The following is an 11,452-nucleotide window of genomic DNA, read 5'->3' as shown; positions in this document are numbered from 1 at the left end:
CATCATTTACCCAGAATGCTTTGCGTGTAAATAAAATGGCCCCGTCCGTGTAATATATTTTTAAACTTTTAATTGAAAAATTATAAAAACTAAACAGCCTACAGTATTTTTACAGGCTTTGTTTTACAGTTAAAATATATGTTTATTAAATAAAGTCTAATGTTACAACTAATCAGGGATCCCTTTAAAACCAATCAAATCCAGGACTATCTCTGACCAAACAGACAGTTTTCTGTTCGTTGGCATTGAATTCATCAGTCCAAAAATAAGGCCTTAATTAGCATTAAAATGTCTTAAATGAATCTTTCAGAGGTCTTAAAAAACACATTGCAGCTAAACAGGATTATTGTAATCCATCTCAACATTTATCTAGTTTTAAAAAAGTTAAAGTTAACAAAATTTTGTTTTGTTAAAGTAAATATTTGGGTAAAATTGTCGCAAAGTTTTTTTATTTTTTGTTTTGTCCTGATGCATCTCATCTCATCTAAATCTTTTCTTTTTGATTTCGTATTGTTTTTTTATTTTTATTTTTTGTGAAGTTGGTCTTAAAATAAATTTCAAGTGGCGTTAAAGAGGTCTTAAAAAGTCTTAAATTTAACTTGTTTTATGAACCCAGATTATGAGCTGTAAGCTGAAACACCTGCCTGAATCCAGTCACTCATAAGGCCTCTTTGTTTCTTTCCTTGGACTACATGCTACACAGAGCCGAACCCAAACACTGGGCCCCCTGGAGGTGGTCCACGGGGTTCTTCAAGCTGGATTAAAAGGAGCGTAAAACCTCAGATAAACCAAGAAAACCGACCTCACCACAGCTGAAGTTGAGTAAAACTCAGTAMAGCAGTAAAATAACACAGATCTGCTCAGTTAAGTAGTTAAATTATAAGTTTAGTCTTATTGTCATACAGAAAGTGTAACCCAGACATGCTTTCCAAAACTTGCACCTCCTCTCATCTTTTAAAAATATAAAAGATGCCACACTTCTTCTTATAGATGAGACAGATGCAGACAGATAAATGTTTAGAGGTGAATCATGGATGAAGGAGCGGTGAGTCAGATGGGAGTTGTGTTATTGTCTTTGTCCTCGTACCACCAGGGAAGGCGATGTGGTGGTCCGCACGTGAGGCCAAAGTTTCCTCGGGCTGCGTGAAAAAGAACAWCAGGTTTAATCATAACACGTGGTTTTCTAGTTTGTGTTCAGGTGCTGTCGTGCACGAGGTTAAGACGTAACGTTTGCTTTAAGAAAACTCAGAATAAAAGACCGTCTATATCAGGGGCCACATGAGCGTCATGGTGGTCCTCAAAGGGCCAGTCGTAATTAACTTTAACCTTGACTAAACGTGAAACGTCCTCGTCCCATTSCTACAGCTGAGCACCGCTAACAAACACTAACTGAGCTCTACCTGGTGTTTCCTGTATAGAAACAGTGTTTTAACATGTCCTCTTATAAATACTGAAAAGTAATAAATAAAACAGAAATACTAGTAACRGTAAAAGTTTTACTCTGAGTTGTAGTGAGTAGCCACCATCTTGAATTCTGAACTCCTCCACTTTCCGAGGGAATTCCCATGGATCGACATGCATTATGGGAAACGTAGTTTATGGTTGATGCTGGTTTATTTGAGAYATTATTACTTAAAGCCAACAGCTCAGAGGCAGGACAAGTATTATCTTTCACCTTTTAAATGTATTTATTTTGTTGCATTTAATCATAAATTTAAAGTTTAGCATTGATATACAAACAATTTTCATATTAAGTTAAAAATAAACCTTGGCCGCCCAGACAGGAGTGATCTGCAGGCCACATTTGGCCTGCAGGCCTTCAGTTTGACACATGTGGACTATATGATCTCAACAGCCTGATCTCACTCTGTTGCCTTTACATTAGTAGTGTGTGTTATTTCACCTAAGCATCATCTAGTTGTGGAGGCGCCACCCCGACACACACACACACACACACACACACACACACGCACGTTTGTTCTTGAACCCCATGGGGACCGTGCATTGACTTCCATTCATTTATTTTTTACTTTATATCCTAACCCTGACCATTTACCTTAAAACTAACCTAAATCTTGGTCCACCCATAATTTGCATTTGGACCCGTGGGGACCGATGTCTGGCTGCTTTTTTTTGTAAAATTTTCCCCACGTTGTAGGAAAAACCTGTCCACACACACATATAAAATGATGATGTCATATTTACTTTACAATTTACCAGGATGTTTGAAGAGAACAAACAGATCCTGTTGATGTTATTTCATGTTTTTTTTCTTACAGATGTGATGACTAAGAGGAAACAGTTCAACAAGGCAGTAAATCTGTATTTTTTTAAACTTTTTTTAATCCAACGGATAAATATTTTAGCACATATATCTTAAGCTTTTTTTTAAAGTGTTGGCAGGTTTCATGAACCACAGAAACCCCACATGTTAAAAGTACAAAGACTTTACGGCACATTTTAAATATAAAAACCTCATGAAATAGTGTCGGGGTTTTGAGAAAGTTTGAATGTTCCTGTCGAATCAGACGTCCTCTGTTTTCAGCGTGCAACGTGACTTTCAAAGTATAGACCAACTCGCTTTATTTGTACGAACATATGTGTGTGATATGTACATTCTCAGCTAATGGAAACACACGGCTCGGTCAGATGTGTGTGTGTGTGTCGGCCCGTCGGTGGGAGTGAGCCAGAGAAAAAAAAAAGAAAAAAAACATCCAACATATATAAGGGGCCCAGATGCGGCGGCGCTTTAAGTACCAGAGTGTCTGTTTGACTTCAGGACCGTCACTTCTCTGCACCATGCTGCTCCCAGTCCTGCTGCAGGCGTCGCTGCTCCTCTGCWTCACTCAGCAAACTCTGCAGGGCGGTAAGAAATGAAATTCAGTTAAAGTTCTCGTAAACGTCCAAGATCTCAGATCACTCTCAGTGTGCAGGTAGCTGTAATATTCTTCATTTTGATGTTTCTTTTTAAAGTGCGTTAGCCGTTCTGATATTTTTTTCTCCTTTTTAATCATTTTATTTTCATATTTTTACTTGTTTCTCTCCCTTAGCAAAAAGTAGCATACTTGAAGTTCATTTTATTAAGTGTACTTGAATATAAGTTTAAGTATATCAAGTATAGGGCACTATGTACTTGTAGTGTACTAGAAAGTATACTGATGTAATACTTGTTTGTACTAAATTGGGATTTTTGTTTGTTTATAAAAAGTATACTTTAATTATACTGTTATAATGTCTTCCTTAGTTTATAAACTTACCAAAAAGAAGTATACTTCAAGTGCATGTCATTGACTATACTAAAGTATATAAAAGTGTATTTCCCTAAGTGTACTTTTATTTACCACGTACACTGATTTAAGTAGAGCATTTTACTAACAAGTATAGGACTAAATTGGCCCACAATACGTTTATATTAGTGTACGTGGTAAATAAAATTACACTTAGGGAAATACATTTTTATACACTTTAGTATAGTCAATGACATGTACTTGACTATACTAAAGTATATAAAAGTGTATTTCCCTAAGTGTACTTTTATTTACCACGTTATACTGTGGGCCAATTTAGTCCTATACTTGTTAGTAAAATGCTCTACTTATATCAGTGTACGCGGTAAATAAAAGTACACTTAGGGAAATACACTTTTATATACTTTAGTATATAAAAGTTTTTCATATACTTTAGTATATAAAAGTGTATTTCCCTAAGTGTACTTTATTTACCACGTACACTGATATAAGTAGAGCATTTTACTAACAAGTATAGGACTAAATTGACCCACAATACGTTTATAAAAGTATACTTAGAAGTATACTACAAGTAATCTTCTAAGTATGCTTTTGGTTTTATCTTGAAATATACTACAAATAAACCTGTCTGTGTGAAAAATTTACTTTCAGTGTAATACTAAAGTTTATCTTGGCCAAAAGTTTAAGATATAGACTAAGTACTCTTAAACTTTTAGTACAAGTCAAGTATAGTGTAAGATAAACTTGGTTAAGTATATCTCAGATAAGTACATACAAAATAAACTGGAAGTATACTCTTTTATTTTATACTTAATGAATACTTGTAAATACTAGTTTTTGCTAAGGGGTAGTTTTTATAACTAAAAATCTAAGGAGAAAGATTTTAAATTGCAAGTGTTGGTTCTGATTAATGCTGAAGTCTAGTAAAAGTTTAAATTTGTGAAAAGCCGTCTGATTTCACAGTCCTGCCTCAGATGACTCGGCGCCTTCGGCGACTCGGTCTCACTTACGTGTCAAATGTCGAGTCTGTGAGACCGAATATTTGAGCTCTGAAGTCCTTTGTTCTGTGATTTCATCAAATCAAAGTGTCAGGAGCAGAGAAAATGTGTCAGCTGAGCGTCAGGAGGTCACGTCTGTCCTACAAATCAGAGCCGTTTTTTAAAGCAGACGATTCAAAAACCAGTCGTGTTTCTGAAATAACTGAGCTGATCGGTGGATTTCTGTCAGAAAATATTTATAGATAAATACTTTGAGAAGTGTAAACATCACAAAAAAGCATCTGTCTGTTGAATGAGCCGGGCGTTTTGATAGAAGAATCTGAATTTATTTTAAATAAAACGTGACTCGTTTTCATTTTCTCAATTTTCCAGGGGTTGCTCCTCAAAATGTGGCGTACGGGAGAGCACTGCCACTTCGAGGTACATTTTATGTTTCTTACATTTTTATTTTAACAAGGACAAAATAAAACTCCCAGAGTTGTAACTAAGTACAAATACTTTGTTACTGTACTTAAGTAGAATTTTTGGGCATCTGCATTTGAGTAATTATTTTTCAGCCTACTTTTTACTTCTACTTCTTACATTTAAAAAAAAGACAAGAAAGTTGTTACTTTTATTTCATTTTTGCTTGTTTTCATTGCAGCTTGTTATTGTAAAAAATAAAAACTATCCATATAAACTGAGCCTCCTAGATAGAGTGAATGAAACTGTGGTTGAATGAGAAGTATAAATATATAAAACTCTGATAGTGTATTAGTTTGTACACAAACAAATCATGTCACACTGCAGCAGGACAGAATCATTCAAATCAAAGGACTGTACTTAAGAAGTATTTGTATTTCATGAATTATATTCTTACATTTGGCCGCAGCCCTCAGATAGATTTTCATTTAGGGGAAAAGCTTTGTGCAGCCTTGATATATGTATATAAACTGAAACAGCTGGACTAGTGCATCCTAAATTTAACATCCATTCATTCTTTTAATACAACAGTCATTTCTGCAGTTTTTGGGGAGGTCACCTCCTAATAAATGTCCTTACAGAAAATCTAACTGCTCATTTTAAATCAATACTTTGACTTTTAATACTTAAGTACAAAAAATATCAGATACTTTAAGACTTTTATTCAAGTAATATTCCTAAAGGAGACTTTAACTTTTACCAAAGTATATTTTTGGTAAGATACTTGTACTTTTACTCAAGCATCACTTTGTGGTACTTTATACAACAGTGAAAACTCCTCATAAAACATCAGGAATGCAGCGCCGGGATCCAGTTTCTCATTTCAGTGTCTTTTGTTTTCAGGCGTTGGTGTCGGAGTAAAACCTGGAGGTTTGTCTCTGAATCATTCACTGATAAATAAAGTCACATTTAGGCAGCTGAAAATTGACAAAATATTACAAATTTTCTTTTTTTCAAAGTCTTTCGAAGACACTAAGAACCCAAATAATCACAAAAATCCTTTTGTGTTTCAGTTACTGGAGCCCTTGGAGCCCTGGGCAGCAGATTTAACACAAAAGCCCTGAAAACTGGAAGTAAGTTCAGCTCTTCTGAGATTTGTTTTATGAACCATTAGAGTCAAATTTTTATTTATTTTTCGTTTTATTTTTAATTCTCAGATGGACGTTATCCTGCAGCTCACCTGGGTGTTGGTAACGAGTCAAAATGAAACTGAAAAAACTCAAATCTTCTAAAAATGAGTGAGTTTCCTGGAGTTGCAGATTAAAACTGGTTTCCTTGTTTCTGCAGGAGGCTACAGATCTCTCGGTCTGGGGTCCAGAGGAGGTCTGAAGCAGGGTGGATACGGAGCTCAGGGAGCCTACGGTAAATTCACCTCCTCAGCTGCTTCTCTGATTATTTATTGCCGTCTCCTTCTTTTTGTACCGTTTTTATTTTCTGTGCTTCAGGTGCCAGTCTGGGCACAGGAATGGGACTGGGGCCAGGACTTACAAATGGACTGGGCCTGGGCCAGGCGGGGAAACGTGGTACGACCGATCGATGAGGAAAGATGTATTATATAAATTAATCATTTGAAGCCATTTTCAGTACGGTCTATTAGTGGGATATAGACCCACTAAAGCACATTTTATAACACCAAACTGGATAAAACCACTTTAATTTCTTCACATTCAGGTTAAAACTTTGCTCCGTCATTAAAAACTGCCTCGACGTGTCGATAATTTGGATGATGATCTGAAAAATGTTCATTTTACACAGAAAATATTAACATTTTGCTTCTGTTTGGGTTTTTCTCCTCAGTAAACTTTGTTCTGAAAGATTACAGAAGCATATTTATGTGCAAATTTCTTGACGACATTTTTTGTTGAGAGATAACTGTAAGAAAAAACCTTCTGTACTATGATTATAAAAAATGTAGTAGTTCCACGTATTTCACGTATACAAGTACACGTTTCTTCTTTAAGTCTGTTCTTTCTAGTTTTAGTCATTTTAAGAGAAATCCTAGCCTGAAACCTTAACTGAACTTTTGTTTCTTTAGTTAGAGTTCCTCAGTCTTTGACGTGTCTAACCTAAGTTAAGGATAATCATATTTAATTATTCACAGATGAAAATGACTCATTTATACATCCGATAGATGAGGTTTTTTTTAATGAGAAATTAATTCTGCGTTTGTGATTTTGCAGTTTACGGCGCTGGTCTTGGTGCTCTTCCAGGTACAGAAACATTACAGCCTTTAATACCATGTTTTGTTGTTCCTTTTTTAAACTCAAACCAAAGTAAATTCAGTAAATGACATTTCCTCTGAGCCTCTAAGCAACGTGTCGAACATTTCTCCATCTCCTCTCCAGGTTACGGGAGTTTCGCGGGCGTCGGGTATCCTGCAGTCCGACCAGGTGAGTGCAGCGTCACGCCTCGCCTCACGACTCTGGGCTGTAACTTTTACTCTACAACACCAAAATCAGAGGTGTAATCTGCAGACACAACCCCAGCAGTGAAGTTGTGTAAAACATAAATAGAAACAGAATACGGTGATTTGCAAACACTTTTTAACCCATGTGTAACTGAATACACAACAAAGACGAGATATTGAAATTCAAAACGTTCCAAAAAAAAAAGCTGGGACGAGGTCATGTTTCCCACTGTGCTCCATCAGCTTTCCTTTTAACAACACTCGATACGTGTTTGTGAACTGACAACACATTGTTGAAGCTTTGTAGGTGGAATTTTTTCCATTCTTATTAATCGTATGATAAATTAAATTGAGGAAAATTAAAATGAAGACAATAATTTTCATTTGCCTGCTTTTTTGTTTTCTTTGTGTCTTCCTCTTCTGTACTTCGTAGCATATAGTAGCGCACTCTGGCGTCAGGTATTTGTCAGGTGCATGATCTCTAACCTCTGTAACATGAAAGCCCATGAACAGGCGTTTAGCCGGAGGAGCTACTTCAGTTTTCTGATGCCTTCGTATAGCTGGTGACGCCTTGTGATTGCAGACAGTTGGTTTTTTTTTTTACACTATGTAAATTTTAACGTAAACTTCCGTAAACGGGGGTTGTTATATCATTATATTATTTTAAACTGGTCTCCAACAATATCGTTGTTTATCGCAATAATTTCTGAGACAGTTTATCGTCCAGTAAAATCTGTTATTGTGACAGGTCCATTGATGAACAACTTCAGTTGCACGTGCAGAATGCGTCTTCATTGTCTTGCTGAAATCAGCAGGACGTTCCTGAAAAAGACGTGGCTTGGATGGCAACATTATGTGCTGCCATCCAAGCCACGTCTTTTTCAGGAACGTCCTGCTGATTTCAGCAAGACAATGAAGGCTCATTCTGCACGTGCAACGTGGCAGCATAATGTTGCTCCAAAACCTTTAGCATTCACGGAGCCTTCACAGATTCAACTCAGTTCAGTTTATTTATCTAGCACCAAGTCACAACTGTTGTCTCAGGGCACTGTACACAAAAAGTAAATAAATAAATAAATAAATCTAAAGAGGCCAGCAGACTGCGCCAAATCCTTGCTTCGTCACAGTCTCCCATCCTGAGCAGCACACCGGCAGCAGCTGAGAGGGAAAAACTCACCCTCCCAGCAGAATCAGGCTCAGGATGATGTGTAGGTTACCCGGTGCTATGTGCACTAATGTACTCCCATACCATCAGAGAGGCTGGATTTTGAACTTTGCGCTGATAATAATCCAGACAGTCCTTTTCCTCTTTGGTCCTGAGGACACCATGTCCATGATTTCCAAAAAAAAAAAGAAACAATGAGAAATGTGGACTCGTCAAACCACGGGACGCTTTTCCACTTTGTGTCAGTCCATCTCAGATCAGTCCTTTCATGCTGGGTTCACACCGAGCCGCAGGAGCGGCTGGTTTACATGCAAAGTCTATAGTGGACGTGCGTCTAGGGGTCTTGCGGTACGTCTAGCGCATTTAGCGTGACGCGCAGTGAAGCAGTAGGTGCAGTTTGAGGGTTTTCCGTATACGCGGTGCGTCCAAAGCTGCCAACGTTCGAGTTCAAAAATCTGAACTTTTGCTGCTCGCTGTGCCTCGTCAACCAAACAGAGAATCGTTTTTCCACGTGACGGTTTCCTGATTGTTTCCCACTAAACTGAAACACAGACAGGAGCTCTTTAGCTGAAATGGACCACCTGTAGTCGGTGTTCGGGCTGGAGATATCAGCACCGATGCGGGTCAGCAGCTCGTTAAACTGGGCTCGGGACAAAAATAGTTTGTTAGCTCGCGGTTCCTGGAGTGGTGAAACTAACCGAACAAACCACCTCTAAATTACCTGGTGAATTAATTATCTGGTGTGAGCAACGTTCGCTTGCTCTCAGTAAATAAAGAAAAGCCGTTTTCTTTATTTCATCTTTATTTCATCCGCCGTTAAAGGCAGACCGGAAAAAAAAACCAAGAAGCTCCTCCCATAAAACCGTCTTCAGACGTGTGTCTAATCTATGCCCGGTCTGAATGTAGCTCGTCCAACTTGAAGCGTTGGGCGCGTTGTAGGTGCTCAAAACGTGTTCAGTGTGAACGTAGCATCGGGGACGCTCCCTTTTCACCCAATCATGACACTCACCTGTTTCCAACTAACCTGTTCACCTGTGGAATGCTCCAAACAGGTGTGTTTTTATCAATTCCCAGCCTTTTGTTTCCACCTGTCCATGTTGAAGGCATCACATTCAAAATGAGTGAATATTTACAAAACAAAAACAATGAAGTTTATCCGTTTGAACATTAAATATCTTGTCTTTGTCGTGTATTCAGTTGAATATTGGTTGAAAACCATTTGCAAATCATCATGTTCTGTTTTTATTTGTTCAACACGACCTCATTGGAACTGGGGTTGTAGATTTGCAGCTTCAGCCTCATATCTGTTGGGTTCAGCGTCAGTAAATCAGCTTTTTATATCAACATGTCTTCTCTTGAGTCCAATCCAAAGAAAACATTTAAAATCACGGTGACAGCTGCTTGTGTTGGTCCGGTGTCTTCGTCTTGTCCTGACTCTCGTTTGTGTTTCAAGTGCCATGCCATTTTTTATGTGTTTACATCGTTGCGATGACTGACTCCAGTTTGTTTTGTTGAATATTTCCTAATCGCGGTAATAATCCTGCTCCTTCAAACTGGACTACCTTCAGACCCCGAAGAGTCTGGTCCTGTATTTGTATTTGTTTTTCTTGATCCGCTTGCGTTGAAGGTTCTGTTGCACACGTCACTAACGCCGCCTGAGAAAGCGCTGTTGTGTCTCTGAGCCTACAGGAAGCTGAGAGTGCATGATGATGTTTCTCTGCCAGGTGCGTCGTCTGAGGCAGATCTTGGCGGACCCGAGGTGGCCGGTCCGGGCCAAGCTCTTCAAGATCTTAAAAGAAAAAAGAGCAGAGCTGAAAGCCACGGGTACGGAACACACGATGGGACGATTGGAGCTGAAATGCCCATCGAGAGGAGGACCAGTGTTCCTCAAATACACGCAAGGATCGAGGTCAGAAACCTTAATCCAGTCATTCGACCATCGAGTCTTAGACCCACAATGCCTCTTGATAAGCAGGATAAACTTCTTGGTGCTGGTGTTCCACAAACACACGGGGGAAGACCCGAAGCCGGCGATGGAAGACAACTTTACGGTCCCAGAGACCCGTTCATTCCAGAAAAACCAAAAGCTAAAGACTGGGAATCTCTTGAGTCAGAGGTGTTGGACATGAGTCGATTTGGACCTTTGGGATCAGAAACTCGCAGAACTCAAGGGTTGGTACCACAGCTCCATACAGGCAAAGCAGGCAAATACTTTGGACGCATTAATCCACCGCCACAAGAGAGAACCTATCCTCCTCCACAAGATCCCAGGCATCATTTATTCTCCACCTCACAGCAGCAAAAAACCAAAGATCCTTTATTTGTCCAAGCAAACGGGCAGGACGGAGGAGGAACTGGAACCAGAGATAAAATCAGACCCAAAATCAGAGACCAATACTTTGACCCGTTGAACCCCGGTGCAAGTACAACCCAACGTTCGGGCCCTGAAGAACAGGAATTTACTGATGCAACAGATTTTTCTCGAGCTGAACCGAAAAGAGAATCAAATCCTCTTCATGTGCCGAGAAGGGCTGGAGGGCAAACACAGGCAGCAAGTAAGAGAAAAGAATTCACATTATTAACCATAAACGTCAATTCGTGTAATGTCTTTTTTTTCATGGACCTTTTCGCAGATACAGCCATCTTTTGTGTAGCGCAAAGCATCATGGTCCAGTTTCTGGTGCCGATGGCCGTGAAAACGGGACGTAGAGATACATGAAAATAAGTTAGATCAATGAAAACTTAAGATTGTCTCCACTAGGTTCGGTAGATCTGGTAATTATGTTGGCCTTGTATCATATTTGCCGTCACTTAATATTGCAGTTATATAGGTATGGACCATCTTAAAAGTTGAACACATCTATATAATTGTAGAGTTTATTTACAGTATTTACAAACTGTTTTTGACCAAATTTACCTCAGCTTTAGTGTTACTGTTACTCTGTATGCTACATAAACGGAAGATCAAAGACGCAAATGACGGACATCATTTTCGAAAAACAACAGCACACAAGCGTCCTATGGCGTGTATACAAGCATCGACCATAAGTTATCCTAACTTTGGTAAATATCATCTACTTTGATGTTAAATGTTTTCCTCTTATTTGACTGATAGGTGTCAGGTTGTGAAACACGGTAGCTCTGTGTCCGGGTCTCTGCCCTGTTCCATGGG

General features: G+C 38.7%; 1 protein-coding gene across 4 annotated transcripts in view; it reads left to right on the top strand.

The window, feature by feature from the left end:
- Positions 1–2,395: 2,395 nt before the first annotated feature.
- Positions 2,396–11,452, top strand: part of LOC106529520 (glycine-rich cell wall structural protein) — a 19,715-nt gene continuing 10,658 nt past the window's right edge. Inside the window, exons 1-10 of one of the 4 annotated variants that reach the window (XM_014024975.1) lie at positions 2,396–2,866; positions 4,619–4,666; positions 5,552–5,578; positions 5,722–5,781; positions 5,866–5,898; positions 5,996–6,070; positions 6,154–6,231; positions 6,889–6,918; positions 7,054–7,098; positions 10,005–10,835. In XM_014024975.1, coding sequence (XP_013880429.1) covers positions 2,737–2,866; positions 4,619–4,666; positions 5,552–5,578; positions 5,722–5,781; positions 5,866–5,898; positions 5,996–6,070; positions 6,154–6,231; positions 6,889–6,918; positions 7,054–7,098; positions 10,005–10,835 — 1,357 coding nt within the window. In that variant the 5' untranslated portion in view covers positions 2,396–2,736. The remainder of the gene's footprint in view (positions 2,867–4,618; positions 4,667–5,551; positions 5,579–5,721; positions 5,782–5,865; positions 5,899–5,995; positions 6,071–6,153; positions 6,232–6,888; positions 6,919–7,053; positions 7,099–10,004; positions 10,836–11,452) is intronic. The other 3 variants (XM_014024973.1, XM_014024974.1, XM_014024976.1) reach the window with 3 other exon arrangements.

This window comes from Austrofundulus limnaeus, unplaced genomic scaffold (genome assembly GCF_001266775.1).
Source record: "Austrofundulus limnaeus strain Quisiro unplaced genomic scaffold, Austrofundulus_limnaeus-1.0 Scaffold450, whole genome shotgun sequence".
NCBI lineage: Eukaryota > Metazoa > Chordata > Actinopteri > Cyprinodontiformes > Rivulidae > Austrofundulus > Austrofundulus limnaeus.
Note: the sequence above shows the minus strand (reverse complement) of the source record. Positions and strands in the feature narration are given on the sequence as shown.